This window comes from Medicago truncatula, chromosome 1 (genome assembly GCF_003473485.1).
Source record: "Medicago truncatula cultivar Jemalong A17 chromosome 1, MtrunA17r5.0-ANR, whole genome shotgun sequence".
NCBI lineage: Eukaryota > Viridiplantae > Streptophyta > Magnoliopsida > Fabales > Fabaceae > Medicago > Medicago truncatula.
Genome location: NC_053042.1, coordinates 11,377,706 through 11,399,701, shown reverse-complemented (window position 1 = coordinate 11,399,701; position 21,996 = coordinate 11,377,706). Strand labels below are relative to the sequence as shown.

Genomic DNA, 21,996 nt, shown 5'->3' with positions numbered 1-21,996 from the left:
AACATTCAAGAGTTTTTTTTATATCAGTAAATACTTGTTGAGGTATGACACGACATATAAGTTAACATGCAAAGAGTTTACTGGAGTTAAATTTTAAAACGAGTGTGTTTAACATTTTACACAGATTAAAAAATATAATGATGTTGAATGACATGACAATTTTATTGAAATAGTTTTATTTATGAATGTAATGTTTAGGAAGCAGTATATATTTCATTAGTTAGAGCATATAATTAGAAGTAAAATATCCTTCAAAAAACTAAAAGTAAAATAATGATCTTACATTAAAATAAATATGTAAGTAACATTCATTTAGAAACAAATTGTTATTGTTAAAGTGATATTTATTTTAAAACAGATGAGTAACATTTTGGTATTTGTTAATGTTAATCAAAAATATTGATTAACTGTGTTTTTTTAGATTTTTTTTTGACAAGGCTGTGTTTTTTTAGATGAAAAAATGATAAATAATCATAAAAATTCACACATGAATGGAGTGACTAAAGTTTGAACTCTGATCGAAGTGTCATGCCCAATAATTGGTATTTGTTAATGTTAATCAAAAATATTGACTAACTGTGTTTTTTTAGATTTTTTTGACAAGGCTGTGTTTTTTTAGATGAAAAAAATGATAAATAATCATTAAAATTCACACATGAATGGAGTGGCTAAAGTTTGAACTCTAATTGAAGTGTCCTGCCCAATAATTTTGAAGGTTTTACTTTTTCAACCCTATCAACTTCTCACACGCCCTATAATTTTTACAAAAATGCTCATGTGATTTTTCGGATTTTAGAATCTGAATTGAGTTTTTTCTTTAATAACTTATATATCCATAAACAATACAGTTGCCATGATACAAAGTTAATATTACATTGATATATCACCAGAAACCACTGCTTTATAGAAACATCACTTTCTGAAGATATTAGTCAATGATTTACCATCAAGCTCTTTTTTCAAAAACCTTGTCATGAATTCGTTGAGCGTGAAATCTCTATAAAGAGATGGCTTCTCTGCTGACGTTAGCTATGGTAAAGGACCAAAGAGCTTCTCCCTAGTACCCGGGTTGAGGAAAACAGCAATCGAGACTTGTGGCTCGTTGGAAGGATTGGCTAATACACGATGATCAGCACTCTTATACTCCTCGTTTGAAATTATCTGAGACACAAAATTATGGATGTGAGAAATCCAAATTAAAAAAAGAAAGTAAAATGCTTGGCATTACGAAAAGAAAAGGCACGACACAACCACAAGACACTCATTGACCATTACCCCTATGATTTCCATCAATACACAACAAATTTTCTTCTTTCCTTGTAAAATTGATGTGAACATTCGTGAAGTTCGTGCGCAAAATGTTTTGTACTACGTAGCGTTACTCGAAAAGAAAAGACAAGGAAAGACAAAATAAAAAAAGTAAACATAAGAGAAAGAAAATATAATTGATCTGAAGTAAATCTCCAATGTTGATGACCAAAGCTCCACCAAGAGGCTCGACATTAATCCAACCATGTTGGGTCCTAACTTGTAAGCCACCAATATGATCCTGCAACAATAATGTCAGTGCCCCTGGATCTGCATGGGAATTGAGTCCAACAGTAAGATTAGGCTGAGGGCAAAATGGGTAATAGTGGCCAACCATCACCCTCCCTCTCAACAAACCCAATTCCGTGAGCCTTTCTTCCCCTAATCCTAACCCTTCACTCAACAAGCCCAGCAAAATATCTCCCACACGCACCACTTCTTTATCCCACTCCATCACCTCCTTCGTGCATACCTCAGGAATCTCCTTCGCTTTCGCTGGGACGGGTCCCATCTTAATTTGCAAAATTCCATTGAAATAATGATCAAATACCAATTTGATTCTGAAAATTGTAGAAGATCAATAATTCACATTAGTCCCATTGGGTTGATCATGTTAATCACTGAAATTGTTATGAAAGAGTGATCAAATTGAGGATTTTTAATTTCAAACAATTTGTTTGTTCGTGCAATTTTAGAAACTAAATTGATGGTTGTCTATAAAACTAACTTCTATTTATGCAAAAATGAATGAATCAAAAGGCTTAAATAAGTAAAAGGTCCCTGTAAGTTGGCGCGTTTTTCGTTTTAGTCCCTGTAAGTTTTTTTCTTGCGAAACAGCCCTTGTAATTACCAAACATTTTGGAACTCGTCCCTGCCGTCAGGTTCCGTGAAAAAAATGGTTTGCTGACTAACGGACGCCTACGTGGCACATGATGGTATGGCAACTGGTGCCAACTGGGTTAAGTAGAAGGACTAAAACCAAAAAAGAATTTTTACACAGGGATGTAATGAAAAAAACGTAAACATCAATTTTTGAATTTTAAAAAAACTCTTTCCTTCTTCTTCATCTCTTTGATCTTTCATTCTTCTTCTTCTTCTTCAATCCTTCCATATCCAACTTTCAATTGCATGCGCCCTAAAACCCTTTTCCTTCAACCATGTCTTCTCATTCCATTTCTCAATCATCATATTAGGCAACTCATCAATTCCCTAAAACCCTAAAATGCACCAACTTACAGGGCCCTTTTCCTTATTTAAGCCAAATTCAAATTATCAATGCTAAAAAGTCACTACACACCCCAGCTGATCAAATATTTGATAAATAAAGCAACGATATAAGCACCACAACTAAGTTCTCAATAAACTTGTGGACAGTTGAAATGATTAACAAACAATCATCGAAAGAACCTTAAATTCTTCAACATGCCACACCTTTGAAAGGAAAACAATGCCATATGGGTTCACTTTCACTAGGTTAATTTATGAAAAGGTAACATAGCCTTGTACTCATATCAGATAAAGAGGAATGCTAGCAACACTCTCTTTTGAGCACTCTCTCTAGCACTCACTCTTTTATTGGTGAATTCAATGTAGGACCTACACTTTGGAAATGGAACCCACATAAAGTGGTGGGACATACATTGATTTCACCCAATAAAAGAGTGAGTGCTAGAAAGAGTGCTCAAAAGAGAGTGTTGTTAGCATTCCTCATCAGATAAATTAGGCATAAATATAACACTAAAAGGGAAACATCACACAACAATGAGGAAGATCATGAACAGACTTATGCTGCAAACTAATTTGCCATTATACAAAGATCTATGAGAAATCATGAACAAAACACAGAATACACTAACCACACTAAAATAGAAAACCAACGTTAATTTTCATAATATAACTGGTTGAACAATTCCAAATCATCACATCACATGATAATCATTTGCTTTCTTACTTCATTCTTTATCATCTAGCATCAAATAAAGCAACACATATGCATTCAATCACACACACACACACATCTTTTTGTATGTGCCAAAACAACACTCCTTGAAACTCCAAACCTTATCAAACACCAACTACAAAGAACTCAATAATCTTGGTAATGCATATCTCCATAATCATCTCTCGCAGAAGTAAGATCACTCTCAACCATATCCGCAAGACCACGCTCTTCATACCTCACCCCTTCTTCCAGAGCAAGTCGACCCAGCGCCCCAGCAGCAACACCAACAGCTAGTCCAGCTCCTAAGCCCATTTTACCTCCTTTTGGCCCTGGATCAAACGAGAATGAATATTCAAGCGGCGCAGACGGTCCACTAGGCCCAACAGCAGCATAACTTTCAATACATTCAAAGAAATGGTGTGGCGACGGTGGTGGTGGGTAAGCACCACCGGGATAATAACCGGGAAAGTAATTGCCACTAAAATAGTTATCAGAGTAATTGGTGTAGTAATTATAAGGTGAAGGTGGTGGAGAAGGTGTAGAATAGTTATCAAATGAGTTGCCTATGGAATGAGAACACACTGTTGAAGAAAATGGGTTTTAGGGCGCATGCAATTGAAATTTGGACATGGATGGATTGAAGAAAAAGAAGAATGAAAGATCAGAGAGAGGAAGAAGAAGGAAAGAGTGGTTTTTAAAATTCAAAAATTGATGTTTACATTTTTTTAATTACATCCCTGTGTAAAAATACGTTTTTGGTTTTAGTCCCTCTACTTAACCCAGTTGACATCAGTTGCCATATCAGCATGTGCCACGTAGGCGTCTGTTAGCCAGCAAAGCATTTTTTTCACGGAACCTGACGGAAGGGATGAGTTCCAAAACGTATGGTAATTATAAGGGTTGTTTCGCAAGAAAAAAATTTGCAGGGACTAAAACAAAAAACGCGCCAATTTACAGAGACCTTTTACTTATTTAAGCCGAGTCAAAATCACATATTTACTTTGTGATAACACATATCAAACATATCAGAAGAAAGGCATCAAGAAAAGAAGAAAAACATAAAAGCTTAAAGAACTTTCGAAGAGTGATAAACTTTCAAGATGCAATTAAAGTAACTATCAACAAACATAATTCACAAAAAAAATCATTGACTACTAACGACCAAAAAATAATTAACTAACTGAGCAGTAAGCAACAATCAGTAAACATAATTTACCAACATAAGCTCATTCTTGCAATACATGATTGAAAAATACTGTTTCAACTGATTTTTTTAATATACAAATAAAAATCATTTGACGTGTAATTTTAAAAGTATTCAGGCTTTTTGTAGAAATGTTTATTTAACAGAATTTTCAAACATTTTTCACTTTCTCATGGACATCTTTTGAAGTTTACTTCAACTTTCATTTAATGCACTGTGCACGCTTAGTTTCACTTTAGTCAGTCTAATCTTAAATTTTAATTTATGAGTCACTAAAAGTGCTTTTTATTAGGGTCTGTTTGGCGAGGCATGATTTTGAACTTATAACTTATAACATGTCTTGTAAGTTCATTTGATCAAATTAGATGTGTTTGGTAATTAACCGTCATTTTTATGTCATTTCATTTCATATTTTAAAGTTAGTTCAACTGTTAATTTTACTGAATATTACAAACCTCAATCAGCTAACTTATCAGATATCAACTATTCGCTATTTTTTAAACAAACATACTCTTAGTCATTTCGGTCTTAGTCCTCAATATATTTTTTCGTTGGTTAAGTTCATAAAATTACTAACAAAATAGACACGAGAATGTGCTTCCGGTTTTAATATATTTAAAAACTACAACAACAACATCTCACATATTTAGAGATCAAAGTGACTGTTCTCATAAATAATTTTCGAACCTGGAGTGTGTCACGCCAGCTGGGAGCTTTAGAAGCGAAAAGATCAACATTTGACATATACGAAACACCAGTTCTCATCTCCCTACGGTACACCTTCTTCCTCTCCTCCGCAGGCTGTTCATGAAACTTCTTCATAGCACCAATAACGTTTCGCATCAAATCTGGCGCTACACCATGGTTGATCACCTGAAAGAATCCCACCGTACTTGCAGTGGAACGAAGCTGATCAACCACGGCGACACGGGAATGTTTATGGCGGAGAGGTCGATTGTGGGAATTTCTGGTTGGGGGAAATCTGATCGTGGAGTGAGATCGGATAGAGTTTCGGGTGGGTGAATAAAGAAAGATGGAATGGTTTTGATTCCGAAGTCGATTAAGCCTTTTACGTCGGATTTTGTTTCATCGAATTCTTTCACATCTTTCGCACGGTCGTATGTTGGTGGTGGTGAGTGGGTGGCGATCGGTGATGATGACATTGTTGGGAGTTGAATGAATGAATGAAGGGAATGCTTGTGTGTGTGGAAGTTTTTAGAGTTATAGAAAGAAAAAAGCAGTTGAGTAATTGAGTTGAGTTTGAGTAGCAGAATTCTACACTCGACAACGTGACGTGGATTGATTTTGATTGTGTAGAGTAGAATGGACAAAAGGAGAGTAGGGTAGCTCAGCTAACGTACATATTTTTTTTGAAGGATATTTCTCACATATTTCTCTTCTCATATTCTCTCTTACATATTTCTCTCTTCACAACTTCTCTTCTAGGTGGCATTTAGCATGGAAAAGGGAAAGAGTTTTCTACCATGGGAAAACTAATTTTGACCATCAGATTAACTAGAGAACACAACTTTATCATAGACCATCAACACCAAATCCAACCATCCACCCTCTACATCTCATCTTCCTCCTTGCACCCACCACCCCATTATACCTTCTTCCACATTTACTCTCGCTCTAAATCTTTAAGTCAATTTTCACATCTTTAAATCTTTCCCCATGGTGGAATCACTTTCATCTCTAAATCTGATGTCTTAAAAGCTAATTTAATTTACTCTTTCTCTTTTAAGTAATTCATGACATGAAATCAATTTCAAGCTTTTCCCGACATAGTTTTACCAGGATCATGTAGATAGCAAAATTTTAGTGAGTAAAAGACACCAATGCATTCCTAAGACTTTGGTCAAACCTCAGCTCCATATCCGACCCATATTTACATTAACCCACTAAAGAAATACCAAAGGATGATATGTGGTAGAAATGTGTGATACAAGCTCTTGGAATGGTAGCCATGGTTGTTCAGAATTTGCAATAAAGACGGCTGGTGGTGGTTGGGTAAGTCATGGAGGATAGAGAAATTTTTTGGTGTTGATGGTCTATGATAAAACTGTGTTCTTTAGTTAATCTAATGGTCAAAATTAGCTTTCCCATGGTGGGAAACTCTTTCCCTTTTCCATGCTAAATGCCACCTCTCTTCTAACCCAAACACACCCAAGAGTTACCATTTTTATCTCAATAATATTAATTTTCTTCGTATGTTTCACTTTCATTCGACATGTAAACTTTATCTCTTTTGTTCGAGAATTTAATCATAGTTGTCATTAGGGTAAATTACCCCCAATTAATCAATGGGTAATGCATGTCTTATGGACAGGTTTTTTCTTACAATCAGTTACCATTTTCATCTCAAAAGAAACTTGTGACGTATCACGTGGGGTCCATTTAAGGGGTCCTAGTTAGGAAACTACCATTGTGGATACTCTAAGAAACTTATGACCGTTCAAATTACTGCCCAAACTCGTTCATCTGTATGTGCTGTAATTTATTATACCCTTTTAATAAAATCACATATGTTGGTTTTCTATTTTTTGTAAAGAAAATAAAATTGTAGAACAGTTGTTTTTTTTTTTGCTAATAATTAAACTAATTATATAGATTTCTTTGAAACTGAACCGATTACAAGAGGATAGGAATTGATTTTGATTCACAATATCATAGGACTTTATTCATCAATGGTACCAAAACATCCTGAAGTATTTGGGACATGGAAGCACTCATGATGAGTCATGAGTCATATAAGTGGAATCCGTTCAAATATCAACCTTTTATAATGCAACTAATTACAGCACAATCAACAAACAGAAAATGAGATTCAATAAAGGTCCAACATTAAAAATTAACATATTACTGTAACGGCTTGGTCAGAATTGTGTCAACATAGAGCACATGATAAATTTATATACTCCTTCCGTCCCATAATACCGGAGCCATTTTCAATAAAAAAGTGTCCTAAAATAACTGAGTCATTTCACTTTCCAATACAATATTAATTACTTTTTTTCAATTATAACTTTAATTAATACTACTTTCACTACTTCCAATACAATATATTCTACTTTACATTTATGATAAAGAAGAATGGACCAATACTTAACAAAGACACTCAAAACTATTTTTCTCTCTCCTTCACTAATATATTTTTCTTAATAAACGTGAAATGAGCAAATGGCTCAATTAAATTGGGACGGAGGGAGTATTATGTATAATAGTAACTTTTTCTAACATGATAAGAATATTGTGAACTTATGGAAGAACAAATGTGCTCCTATTAATATACATATACAGCACCTTTATTCAGCAATGAACTTCCCTAATAACTTATATATGCATGAACAGTACAGTGCCAAGATACAAAGTTACTATTACATTGAAATATCACCAGAAACCACTGCTTTATAGAAACATCACTTTCTGAAGAAATTAGTCAATGATTTACCATCAAGCTCTTTCTTAAAGAACCTTGTCATGAATTCGTTGAGCGTGAAATCTCTATAAAGAGATGGCTTGTCTGCTGATGTTAGCTCTGGTAAAGGACCAAAGAGCTTCTCCCTATTACCCGGGTTGAGGAAAACAGCAATCGAGACTCGTGGCTCGTTGGAAGGATTGGCTAATACACGATGATCAGCACTCTTATACTCCTCGTTCGAAATTATCTGAGACACAAAATTATGGATGTGAGAAATCCAAATTAAAAAAAGAAAGTAAAATGCTTGGCATTACGAAAAGAAAAGGCACGACACAATCACAAAACACTCATTGGCCATTACCCCTGTGATTTCCATCAAAACACAATAAATTTTCTTCTTTCCATGTAAAATTGATGTGAACATTCGTGAAGTTCGTGCGCAAAATGTTTTCTACTACGTAGCATTACTCGAAAAGAGAAGACAAGGAAAGACAAAATAAAAAAAGTAAAAATAAGAGAGAAAATATAATTGACCTGAAGTAAATCTCCAATGTTGATGACCAAAGCTCCATCAAGAGGCTTTACATTAATCCAACCATGTTGGGTCCTAACCTGTAAGCCACCAATATGATCCTGCAACAATACCGTCAATGCCCCTGGATCTGCATGGGAATTGAGTCCAACAGTAAGATTAGGCTGAGGGCAAAATGGGTAATAGTGGCCAACCATCACCCTCCCTTGCGACAAACCCAATTCTGTGAGCCTTTCTTCACCTAACCCTAACCCTTCACTCAACAAACCAAGCAAAATATCTCCCACACGCACCACTTCTTTATCCCACTCCATCACCTCCTTCCTGCATACCTCCGGAATCTCCTTCTCTTCCGCTGGGACAGGTCCCATCTTAATCTGCAAAATTCCATTGAAATAACAATGAAATATCATTTTGGTTCTGAAAATTATAATTTTAAAATAATTTCTTAATTTGAATTTGTCGAGCACATTAGTCCCATTGGGTTGATCATGTTAATCACTGAAACTGTTATGAAAGACTGAATTGATGATTGCATATAAAACTAACTTCTATTTATGCACAAATGAATTAATCAAAATCACCTATTTAGTGCGTGAGTAACACATGATCAACGTATCAGAAGAAGGCATGAAGAAAAGAAGAAAAACATGAAGAACTTAAAAACTTGAAAGAGTGATAAACTTTCAAGATGCAATTAAAGTAACTATCAGAAAACAGAATTAACTATAAAAATCATTGACTACTAACAACTGGAAAATAATTAACTAACTGGGCAGTAAGCAACAATCAGTAAACAGAATTTACCAACATAAACTCATTCTTGCAATACATGATTGAAAAATACTGTTCCAACTGAATTTATTAATTTACAAATAAAAATCATTTGACGTGTAATTTTAAAAGTATTCATGCTTTTTGTAGAAATGTTTCTTTAACAGAATTTTCAAAAAAAAATTCACTTTCTCATGGACATCTTTTGATGTTTACTTCAACTTTCATTTATCACTATGCACACTTAGTTTAACTTTAGTGAGATGCAACAGTGAGTCTAATCTTAAATTTCAATTTATTAGTCACTAAAAGTGTTTTTTATTAGGGTCTGTTTGGCAAGGGCATGATTTTGAACTTATTGCTTATAACCGTCACTTTTATGTCATTTCATTTCATATTTTAAAGTTAGTTCAACTGTTAATTTTACTACTGAATAGTCAGCTAACTTATCAAATATCAGTTATCTATTATAAGTTATAAGTTCAGTTCATCCGCGGTAAACTAGTTTATCAACTATTCGCTATTTTCTAAACAAACATACTCTTAGCCATTTCGGTCTTAGTCCTCAATGTGTTTTTTCGTTGGTTAAGTTCATAAAATGACTAACAAAATAGACACGAGAATGTGCTTACGAATTCAATTATTTAAAAACTAAAGCAACAATGTCTCACAATGACTGTTTTCTCGTAGGTAATTTTCGAACCTGAAGCGTGTCACGCCAGCTGGCAGCTTTAGAAGCGAACAGATCAACGTTAGATATATAGGAAACACCAGTTCCCATCTCCCTACAGTACACCTTCTTCCTCTCGTCAGCAGGCTGTTCATGAAACTTCTTCATAGCACCGATCACACTTCGCATCAATTCCGGCGCGACTCCATGGTTGATCACTTGAAAGAATCCAACTGTACTCGCGGCGGAACGAAGCTGTTCAACCACGGCGGCGCGGGAGTGGTGGACGGCGGAGAGGTCGATTGTGGGGATTTCCGGTTGGGGGAAATCTGATCGTGGAGTGAGGTCAGATAGGATTTCAGGTGGATGGATGAAGAAAGATGGAATGGTTTTGATTCCGGAGTCGATTAAGCCTTTTACGCCGGATTTTGTTTCGTCGAATTCTTTCACGGCTTTGATTCGATCGTACGGTGGTGATGAGACGGTGGTTGGTGGTGGTGAAGGAGTGGCAATTGGTGATGATGACATTGTTATGAGTTGAATGAATGATGGGAAGGGAATGTTTGTGTTTGTGTGTGGGGTTGGGTTTTGATTTTGAAGGAAGAAAATAAGTAGTTGAGTTGAGTTTGATTTTGAGTAGTAAAAGTTGTGCACTCAAACTCCACAATGGGAAATTGATTGATTTTGATTTTTCAGAAATTGGAGTTTTCTAGAGTCAAATGAGATTAGGATTGATTAGCTAACATATTCGATAAGTCCTATCTCAACCGGCAAAAATATCGAAATTATTGGACCGAATGTTATGATTGGGGTTCGACCCGTACCTTCTACTTTGTGTGTGAATATATAATAATTTTGTCATCTCGTCTATCTACCCAAAAAAAATAATTAGCTAACATGATTAGGTGAGATTAAACTGTTTTTAATCTTAATTTTGAGCAAACATAGAAGAGTTTTTTTTAATATCAATAAATACTTGTTGGGAGCGGTTATGGTGCATAAGGAAATCCTTATGCATCGTGCATAAATTCCAACATAATTGCTTCCTACACCCCCAAAGGAAACCAAACAAAACGAACCAAACGTGAAAACAAACTTAATCATCACCATCGTTCATTATCATCACCACTGGAATCTTCAATCTCATCTTCAACATTGTCGTTCATCATCATCACCGTACCGAAATGCCAAAATCATTTTGATGTGGAAGTGGTTTGTGTGAGTTGTACTCCAAACCCATTTTGCTGTGGAAATGGTTTTCAGAATCTTCAATCTCATCATTAACATCGTCGTTCATCATCATCACCATCATCATCACTGTATCGGAATGCCAAAACCATTTTGCTGTGGAAAACCATTAGATGTACTTAATGGTTTCCAGCAGTTTCCCAGCCATAAATCACAGCCCATGGGTGCGGAAATTCATGCAGTTATGGTGAAAATCACGAACCCGAATCCACAGTTCCACCTCCAAACACAGAACCATCACAACCCACTTCAGAAATCCCCAAGAACACGAAGAAGAAGCTAGCGAGACAACAGAGATGGGAAGCAAAGAAAGCAGAGAAGAAAGCGGCGGCGAAGGAGCAGAAGAAGAAGGAAACCGAATGGAAACGAAAGGAATGGGAACAAAGTTAAAACCTAGATCTACACTGTTTGGTTGTTTATCTCTGAAAATCGAGTCCGGATTTGGATTATAGAAGGAAAAGGATTTTTAAAATTGATTTTTTTTTTGAAATCGGAGCCATTTCCTACTACTCCGGCGGCGGCGCCGCTGCCCTAGGGTGGCCGGCCACCGCGCCAGAGGTGTGTAGAAGATGAAGCTTCATCCCAGATCGATTTCTTAGAGAGAGTGAGAGAAAATCTGTTTTTCAAAAGAGTAGAGAGAGAAGGAAACCAAACAGAAACGAAAGGAATGGGAACGAAAGGAAATGAAAGAAATCTGATGGTTGTGAAGTGTTTATGCACGGTGCATAAGGAAATGATTTATGCACCATAACTTTTGCCGTATGAATTGCATTGTCAATCTTTTACAAGTCAATAAATTGTCTTTTTTAATTTAAAACTTTCTCTTTGCAGTTTTCTTAACTAGTGTTTTGGAGACATTGGTTAACATGATCCTATAAGTAAATATGCAAGAGTTTAGTGGAATTAAATTTTTTAGATAAATTTTAAAATGAGTGTGTTTAAGATTTTACACATATTAAAAAACATAATGATGTTGAATGACGTGACAATTTTATTGAAATAATTTTTATTTATGAATGTAATATTTTGAAAGTAGTGTATATTTCATTAGTTAAAGTATACAATTAAAAGTAAAATATCTCAAAAAAAATTAGAAGTAAAATAATAATTTTACGTAAAGGACATTTATTTAAAAATTAATTTTTATTGTTAAAGTGATATTTATTTTAAAATAGGTGAGTAATATGTTGGTATTTGTTAACATAATATTGATTTACTGTAATTTTTAGATAAAAATATTATAGATAATCATTAAAATTCACACTGAATGTTTGAATTCCGATCGAAGTATTCTGCTCAATAATTTTGATCATTTGAACTGGGACTAATTTACTATATTTTAGCTTACGAAGTCATTAAAATTTTAAGTTAAGGGTCATGCTAACTTGTGCCTGAAGAGATGTTAAAGAAGTTAAAAATAGTAATTTTGAATTAGAAAACATAACATTTTTACTATTAAGAAGTTGAATACACAACTTTTAATATATATATTTTTATAATGAGTTCTTTAACATGTACCTTAAGCATATTTATTAGTATTTGCTTTAATCATTGGTAAAGAAAATAGAAATGTGTTAGAGAGAGACGTGGTGAATTCTAAAGGTGACACATAATAACATAACGAGCGTGGAATTTGGATTTGCTGCATTCAGACTTGAGACAAGCAATTGCAGTTAGTCAAACCTAAGTATACCGTTAATTCATGCAAGGCTTCCTATTAGGACACGTAATCTCTTGGACCCATGTGACTGCTACATCCTCTGTAAGTAAAGAATAAGATTTCCATGTTACGGTGCATCTTAGTAGATGTTTTACATCTAATTCGATCCATAAAACTTTAAACCAATCTAGATAAACAAAGAACCGCACAAAATTAAAATTTATTTGAGTCCATTATGAAGAATACTATCCAATTTTGTAATATCTTTTTAACAAACTCTCATGTCGAGTTTATTAGGAGGCAAGTAAATGAGGTTGTTCATGAATTAGTTAAGGCAGCCACATTAGGTCCTAGCTTCCACATCTTTGATGAAAGTCCAACATATATTTCTGATTTAATTTTTAATGAAATGATATAAGTTTATTTTCCCTAAAAAAAAAAAAATATATTAAAATTTATTGGATGTAATTTTATAACAATTATTTGGATGGGAACAGATTCAAACCTAACTGTAAATAATCGATTGTTTTTCTGACTGTTACATTTTGCATCAAATTTATGATTTTATTGTCTTAATAAAAAAAATATCCAAAAATCACTCCAAACTCAACCACATAAAATTGGATTGGGTTGGATCGGACTTTCTTGCATCCAAACCAAACAAAACACGAGTATTTAAATATTTGGGTTAATTAAATAAATGGTTCATAAATATTAAAAAATTTGTTTTTAGTCCCTACAAAATAAAATCACAACTTTTAGTCTTTACAAAATTTTTCATCGGCATTTTTAGTCTCTATAAAATTTTTCCATCAGCATTTTTAGTCCCTGTCAAAAATTTCCATCAACATTTTTGGTCCTTAAAATGCTTAAGAAAAATGTCACAGGGACTAAAAAGTGTGATTTTATTTTGTAGGGACTAAAAACAAAACTGTGAATATTATTTATAGGGACTAAAAACTTAATTAACCCTAATTTTTTGATCGAGTATTTTTTATCTTATAACCGATTCAAACCGCACCGCAAACACGCCCTCTTGGTATGTAGAGCTGGATTGCCTACAATAGCAACCCCCGAGTCTGACAAATGACTACTTCCTATGTCACAATGAATGGTCCATTTGTAAAAAAAATTGACCCAAAATGAATGAAACTTTTGATTTTCAAGGCAATACTAAAAGTAACCCCTTTGATTTTCATGGCAATACGAAAAGTAACCCTATTGAACATGCAAATTTCTATCTAAAAGTATTTTACACAAATGCGTTCAGAACGACCATTTCAAGTAACCATACCTCTATAGATAAATAAATATGGTTAAAAGGTAAGGGGACAGCAATGTGTGTAATCATTCAATCTCCTCAATTAAACATTTGCCTCTGGATTCTGCTTTATTGTTCGGTTTTTCAGGCTTATTGCTCCCCTGAAACTCCATGGCTGATGTCTTTTGTGCCGTTACAATAGCTGCTAAAGAGGACAAAACTTCATCTGGCTGCTCATGAACCCAACACATGATGAAATATATCTTCCTTTCTGCCTGCTTAATACTACTAATCTCATCCCTCCTCGACTTTTTTGGCTTTTCTGATTTCACCTCCTTTTCTCCTTCTTGAATCAAACGACGCATGTCGCGAAGGGCACACACTATAGCAGGGCTTCCCAGTGAAAGTAGATTGATCACATCATCAATAACACCTAAACCGAATTGCAGTCCCCCCATGTGTCTGTAAGCTGGAGAGCATACTTGCTCCAAGCAATGAGTGAGGGCTTCCAGTACAATCTCTGGCTGCCCACCTTGACCCAAAACTGAGGACACACTCAACACAACCATGACTGACCCTATTGGATCCGATCTCCAATCTCCGTTGTAGAGGCGAAGCGTGAAGCAGTAGCTGTATAATATATCAACTAGGTGAACAGTTAAAAGAGGTGATGGCTCCTTGGAACTAAGCCTACTTAGAGGAGGTAGTGGAACTTCAGGGCCGAGAGGAATTTCGCTTGATTCATTACTTTCAGTTTCATTTTCCAATTCCTGCTCTGCAAGAGTTTGAACAAGCTGAGTTCCTTCTTTACTAAGACGGATTTCTCTGGCAGAAAGCTTTGACCACCATGGATCCCATGGTTTGATCATCTTGCTCAACTCCCCAGAGGCAATAGCTCTCTGAAATTGTTTCTTCTCTTCAAGAGATAAATCATCGAAACTGATTTCTTGTCCTGTAGGGAAATGAAAATAAAATCAGCCTCACCCAACCGTGAGATAGACAAAAATCTGTTTTACTGGTGGTGCAGGGGTAGAACAGTTAGAAGACACACGCAGTAAAGGATATGTATTCCATAGGAACATACCTGACATTATTTTTTCCATCGTCTCCTCGGACAAAGCTGAATCTTCAAAAGCTGAGAAAACAATTAGATAGAAATTTAGTACCCTTCTTTATTGGTATAATTAGGAATTAAAAGTTATGACCTCAAACTCTTCCAACATAATCAAACACAAAACAATACGAGTTCACTTATGATGTGATAATTTGTTTACATTCATTCAATGATCAACAATGCTAGGCTGTTCTTATTCTAAAATCCACTAAACTAAATGCTTCATTGACTGTACATCATTCAGCAACTATGAAAGACCATCTTCTAAAAAATTAACTTGTTTACAAAGTCACCAACATTTAGTGGTCCTGTAACAAATAGCAAAAGCAAACAGATGTTTTTCATTGACAGAATAAAAAGCAAACTGATGGCAACTCCTTTAATATTGGTGGTGCACTTTTTTGCGGAATCCGCCTCTTGAAATTTACTACATTATATCCATAATGAGTCTGACTATTAGAATGGCACGAGGGTTCTCACGTGACATGGCAACCGCAACAGGAATACTGGGACAGTGGGATGACAATGCCAAGCTGAGAGAGGAGGGTAGCCCATCTTATTCATTAGGGGATATTTCATATTTTCATCAACCTAATATTTAAAATAATAAGAGGAAACCCTTATTCTATGAAAGGGTCAAACGAGCAGCAGGATAATACGCATGAAAAACCTCAATTGATCTTCTCTCTCCAGTTTCTCTGTATCTCAGCCAGTCAGCCGTCTCTGGAAAACCCTACCCTTCTTATGGGGATAACACACAGGAAAGTAGATGTCATTATAATAATTATCGGCCAAGTGCTTCTAATAATTATCGACCAAGTTCTGTGTGTTATAGGAGTATGTGAATACTCCTTTCCTAGTCTCTCTCTCTAAACAGTGAGCAGAGCACTGCTAACTGCAGTTCTTATAGCTTTATAGATTAGTGTCTGTTAACTATTTCAGCTATAAATAACTGACAGAGTGACAGTTAACAATGTTGCTCATGCATGTAAAGTTCAACAAGCAAATAAAAATTAAATTCAGTTACAATCAAATTCTCTCTCACACTAATTTTCCAAATTTTCATTAATAACTTAATAAGGATGTTGTGATGCAGATGATGCATGGGCACGAGGCCACATTTTCATTATGAATTTTGATATTTCATGCTTCTTTGGGCTCCTTTTCTTGAAAACATGGCATTTTGATTTCTCTTGGATAGTGTAGTAGTCCAGGGTATGCTATGACATGTGAGTAGGAGGAGCTATAGAATGCTGAGGGAGATAGATAGTGAAGTGGACTTATGCTGCCCTACACAATCTGCCATTTGGTGCTACAAGTCCCAGAGTCATGGTAAAATCAAACCAGAAGCTGGACTCATCATGTAGCAAGAGAAACCTGTATTATATGTGTGTATGATGGCATTGGCTGCTCATTCCACAAGACAGCTTTTATTACATCAAACTCTGAAATGGAGAAGAGAAGGGAGGGGATGAGGTGTTCCTGGATTTACATATTTGGGTGAGATTTGCGGAGTTATATTGGCCCACGATGGTCTATTCTCCAGTTGCCACATTAGGACTTATAGTGCCACCGATGCATGTTCGCTATGTAACAAGCAATCATGCCTGGACTAATTTGAATGACAGTAACATCTCTCTGGAAGTACAGGGGCATAATCCTTCAAGTTCAGGGGCCAGTTTGGAGGTTGTCAAATATTTCACTGAAATTTAGGTTTTAATAGAGCCCAATGCATTGAATAATGAACTCCACATTACGAGATAAGTTGTTGAATTGAATGTCATTAATATAAGTAAAATATTTCCCTCAGAAAAAAAAAATACAAAACTAAATAAGTTCGCATGCAAAGATAAATATCAAACAGAAAGAGTGCAATGAAACAACTCTGAAATATCTGAATTTCTGAAAGCAAAGCAAAAAATACAGATAACTTACAATCCTCATCCATGCTATCCATTTCCTCTTCTGAATGAAATCGCTTTAGTATGGCCAACATTTTTTGTTTGGTTTGTTCATTAGGTTGCATTTGCTGGAGCTCTTGAACTACATTTTCTTTCATGAAGGATTCAGTACAACGAAGACTATGAGACTGTAAAAATTACAATAAAAGGGATCAAAAGAAGTTCATAACAAGCAAGGAACAAGATTTAAAATTAGAGTGTCCATAGAAAGGAGTGAATTACTAATATAGTTTCACGTCCACAAGATGAACTTTGGTTTAGGTCTCCTAATATTTCTTCCTTATATTTCTCATAAGAGAAATGTAATGATTGACAATTTTCACTAGAGAATTTTGAGGATATGATCAGAAGTTTTATGAAATCTTTTTTTTTTTAGGAAGTTTTATGAAATCTTTTAAAGCAGAGAAAAGACTCAATATATAGATCATTGAAACTTGACTAAGTTTCTAGATATATTGAAGCAGATCAGAAGTTGACATATTTCCCTTACCGCATAGGTAGATATTACAACATCCAGATCTTGTCTCAGAACTTTACACCATGTTCAAAGAACACAGCATTTGGTTTTCTTTCAATTTTTGTTCTTCTCCTTGAGTATCTCTCACAAGTTCAGTGAAGAAATTCAAATTCACAGCTCAAGATATCATTGAAGATTGATCAATAAAGAAAAAATTCAAAAGAGCTTTGAAAAACAACAAAAAAAATAATAATTAAGGCCAGTGTTAAAAGGATAATATTATCCGATTAACCAATCCAAGATTTAAAAAAGGTTATAAAAACAATATCATCAAAATAAAGTTAAAAATATCCCTTAAATTAAGGATCCTTGACCGCATTAGTCTTTCTAGGTTGGTACTTTTAGTCCGAGACATGGATTGAAGGGGCTAATGTGATCAAGGTTTTTTAATTAGGAATTTCATTAATTTCAAGGACCAAATTATTTAACCCTTTACAATTTCAGCGATCAAATTGATGATTACATTAACAATTTTACAAAATAATACACATCAAATTAAAGTATAACATTGCAAAATAAAAGAGTTGTCATCACATAATTGGATCATTGACCAAAGTAAAGTAGGCACAATACATGCAGATGAAGATACAAAGATACATGCACATAAACAAGGCAGCCACACTACAAGAACAGTACCTTGGCTTGATAGCCTCATCCAAATATATCTTCTAAAATTAACATTCAGTATCAAAATTGAAATGATAATTTCTTTAAATTTTGCTGAACACGAGAAGTGAAAAGAGAAATGAAATGGTAAAAAGTAAGTATACTTTCTCAATCAGTAAATGTTCTGTCCAAAACACTTGTAGCATATATATTATTAACTGTTAAGTCTTGACACGCTAGTGCCACATAACATTATGTAAAATCAACTAGTTAGTTAATGGTGTTGGGTCACAGACACAACTTTGCAACACAAATTAAACATAACCAGCTCATATCTATTTCGAGGTAGCTTTACTTACTTTATAACATGGGAGGGAGCAGTATCGCGAATTGCATCGAGGACATGTGTATTGGGAGAACTGCTTCTGACATCTGCTTTTGAAAAAAGCATAAAAGAGAGTAGTTTGATCAGTACTTCTACTAAAAATTAATATTTGAAAAATCTAAATAAAATGATTAATTTTCATTGCAAAGGCTAAAACGACATAGAACTCAAATCAAACCAGTTTTCCAAAACTAGGGTCTATGGTCTTTAGTACCATCTGATTTACAAGGAAGTGAAATCCAAACTATTTTGCATACACGTTCAGTTATAAAGCTAAGAATGCTTGTAAGTTTCAAAAGTTATTCTAGAAAATAGCTATCTATCTCTTGGCAAGTCTCACAGATTACCTCAATACAGTAGTCAGAATTCCTTTTAACCATAAGTTGAAGTAAATTTATTTCATCTACACATGACATGACATAATTTATTTCATCTGCACATGACATGACATGTTGCATAACTCAACTATCAAGCTTAAGTGCTTAACAACTGAAAGTGAAACTATCAGCTCATCAGTCCTAATAAAGTTCATTTATAAAAATAGCTAAAAGAAACAGAATTATATTTCTTACATAAGATGAGATTTAGAAAAATAAATATATGAATAAAAAACAAAAGCAGGCAGACATTATTTATTCATGATCTCAGTATAAAATATCTAATATATTAAAAAAACTATGATAATTTCCAGAGTAACATACACATGACAGATTATTCGGGCAGGGTTCAGTGAGGAAGTAGAAGACTGGTCAGATGTAACAATAGTATCGGCCATTATTCAAACACCGGGACACCGGGACCAACAAATTACTTTCCTTTGATTACCAACTGCAATTTTCTCCTTGAGAAATCAGTATTTCAGTTCCAGTACAAGGTGTTGGGTCCAGATAGCAAATGCAAGTATTTTGATATTTCTGTATATTCAGATGATACTTGAGCCACTTCAAATTGACACGGAACCCTATTATGCAAAGGCCTGCACTAAGTTGTGATCACTAATCACAGTCTGCAATCAGCAATCATTCTCCAAGGAAAATCACAGCACAATCAGCAATCAACAACCTCATGCGACTTTCTACTCCCAGGAGCCTGAAGCGTTGGAGTGGCATGAGATTTCTCAAAGCAATCAAGTCAATCACCTAGAAGTTGAACTTCTGCTGGGGGTAAGGCTTCTCAATATTTTTATGAATTTCCTATTAAAAAAAAAAAAAAAAAATCACGAAGCACTTGCTCAAATTATCTTAAAATGTTCAAGCCACGAAATTCTCAAGACATAATCTGCATGAAATAAATCAACTAGAAGTTAAACACATTGCACTTTATTTCCACATACAATCACAAAAAGAATATAAAAAGGGCAACCCTGTGGTGCTATAAATCCCCTGCCATTGCAGGGTCTAGAAAAGGGCTGGCCCTATTGTGGATTTCTTTTCTCTTATAAGCAGCCTTACATTGCATTTGCAAAAGGCTGATTTCACAGCTCAACTTGTGATATCCTAGTCACAAGGCAGCAACTCCACTATAAAAATGTTACGCTGATGTATGTCATATTATTTGGGAAAACGTTACAAAAAATGAGGATCCACTATAAGCACTACTAAACTTTTTAATGTTTCCTGGTATTAGGAGATAAGATCCTCTAGTATTCTCAGTGTGACGTTACGGTTATAATACAGTCCATCCTTTTGCAAATCAAACGCACCCATAATATTGCAGAAAGAAACTAGCCCAGCTAAGCTTGATCACACATTTGACACCATATGACTAGACTCAACTTCAACAATGTAGGTCATTTTTCCAGGCTCAAGCTTTGTCTCGTGGTATAATATAATCAAGGGTCGTTCCACTGCACTAATTAATTAGAACTCTTATTACTAAGCTAAAATAACGCGTTTTCACTCAAACAATTGGGTAATGATACGGACCAAGCTACTGCTCTAACAGCGGAGTCTCTAATAAGTATTTATACATAGGCCTACTTTACAAGCTTTTGTGCTCCATGAAGCATGGACGCAGACACGGACACCGATAATAATATGAGAAAATGACATAATTCAATGTGATCATAGGTGTCGGTGTTGGACACCAACATGTGTCCGACACTAGGACATGCCTTATCCTAGGAGTGTCCGTGCTTCATGGTTTGTACTCAAATAATCAACAAATGACTTAAACCTAGCTCTTAACTAACTAACTAAAATGTTATCATTGAAATTCATAACAATATATTAAGGATCTTGCCTAAAATTCATCAATTATTACATATATGATTCCAACTTCAAATTCAATCAAAACGTAACAAAAGAACACAAATTTCTACTGGCCCAGTTTTTAAGAGGACAATAGATTTCACACAGAACATTTAACAAACAGCTTATATGCATATTAAAGAGTAGAAAATGTGAAAGCAATACCAACCGTAATCGAAGTGGAAAAAAGAAAATTAAAGCCCTAGTTCTTAGTTATCTTTCGTTGGTGCAATCATCAAGATGGGATATGATATAGGTGCTTTTGTTTTCCACGAAATTGAAGTAAAGAGAAAAATATTGTTATTTGTGAGCGCGAGAAGATACGAGATGGAAGTGTCTTCAATATTCGCTTCTTTTTTTTTTTGGTCGAAAATATTCGCTTCTTTTTTTGTAATAATGGAGGATGCTATTCACGCCTGCTGTTCTTGTTTTTACACTCCCACCCCCCTCATATCTCATCTTTTATTTGTTTTTTATAAAAGAAAAATTTATTTTTTCGTCTGAAAGTTTGTAGTCGGGATTTTCACTATAAACTTTAAGACGAAATAAATTGAAAATAGCAAATAAAACTTATAAACATTAAAATTAAACAATTAAAAGAAATTAAGATTCTGATAAAATAAATAGAATAGAATGATCTTACTTAAAACAAAATTTGTTCTATGAGATCGTATTACCATGCCCTTGATTTCTAAACGAAAGTATGGTGGATGAATCATTACCGTGTGAACAAATTAAAATCATTTTCCCCAAAATTGCTTAAATCTTATATTATCAAAATATTGTGAAGATCCTAAGTTAATTAAAAGTGAAGTTATGATTTAACATAATTAAAATGGCTTAAATCTTATATAAGATCAACAATATTAAGATAGGTTGAATGAATTAGTCATGTTATCTACTGAAAGTACATGAAATGTTAGAATAAAGTCTGTTAAAAATTTCGGTCTTAAGCCCCAAATCACTCCCTATACATAGTCCTAAATAAGTTTTCATACTACAATAGAATTTATAGCTTTTATAATATTAAGTAAGTTTCTCATACCATGCAAACTCTTGCTTTGGTCGAAGAAGAAAATCGAGTTAGTTGCTACCGAAAATGAAGGGAGGGTTAAACCTTAATTTTTATTTTTAAATTTAA

At 34.5% G+C, this 21,996-nt stretch overlaps 3 protein-coding genes and 1 pseudogene across 5 annotated transcripts; all 4 read right to left on the bottom strand.

Annotated features, from left to right (window-relative positions):
- Positions 1-950: 950 nt before the first annotated feature.
- Positions 951-1,819, bottom strand: LOC120577948 (1-aminocyclopropane-1-carboxylate oxidase homolog 5). The gene is made up of 2 exons (XM_039830051.1): positions 1,451-1,819; positions 951-1,161 (listed from the first exon to the last, which is right to left on the bottom strand). The coding sequence occupies exons 1-2, from the start codon at positions 1,817-1,819 to the stop codon at positions 1,030-1,032; spliced, it is 501 nt and encodes a 166-aa protein (XP_039685985.1). The 3' UTR covers positions 951-1,029.
- Positions 1,820-3,394: 1,575 nt separating this feature from the next.
- LOC120577946 (DIBOA-glucoside dioxygenase BX6-like) lies at positions 3,395-5,617 on the bottom strand (annotated as a pseudogene).
- A 2,049-nt stretch (positions 5,618-7,666) lies between these two features.
- On the bottom strand, positions 7,667-10,469 carry LOC25482530 (1-aminocyclopropane-1-carboxylate oxidase homolog 4). Its single transcript, XM_013611109.3, has 3 exons — positions 9,888-10,469; positions 8,413-8,787; positions 7,667-8,125 (listed from the first exon to the last, which is right to left on the bottom strand). The coding sequence occupies exons 1-3, from the start codon at positions 10,380-10,382 to the stop codon at positions 7,877-7,879; spliced, it is 1,119 nt and encodes a 372-aa protein (XP_013466563.2). The 5' UTR covers positions 10,383-10,469; the 3' UTR covers positions 7,667-7,876.
- Positions 10,470-13,921: 3,452 nt separating this feature from the next.
- On the bottom strand, positions 13,922-21,228 carry LOC25482528 (zinc finger HIT domain-containing protein 2). 3 transcript variants are annotated; one of them, XM_039833957.1, is made up of 7 exons: positions 21,025-21,228; positions 19,669-19,799; positions 19,308-19,582; positions 18,581-18,653; positions 17,073-17,226; positions 15,108-15,158; positions 13,922-14,975 (listed from the first exon to the last, which is right to left on the bottom strand). In XM_039833957.1, exons 3-7 carry the CDS (start codon positions 19,379-19,381, stop codon positions 14,110-14,112), a joined length of 1,218 nt encoding a protein of 405 aa, XP_039689891.1. In that variant the 5' UTR covers positions 19,382-19,582; positions 19,669-19,799; positions 21,025-21,228; the 3' UTR covers positions 13,922-14,109. The 3 variants fall into 3 exon arrangements, with proteins under 3 accessions (XP_039689891.1, XP_013466560.1, XP_013466561.1); XM_013611106.3 differs by having other exon boundaries at positions 19,308-19,799; XM_013611107.3 differs by lacking the exons at positions 18,581-18,653; positions 19,308-19,582; positions 19,669-19,799; positions 21,025-21,228 and adding an exon at positions 17,589-18,564.
- Between the last annotated feature and the right edge of the window lie 768 nt (positions 21,229-21,996).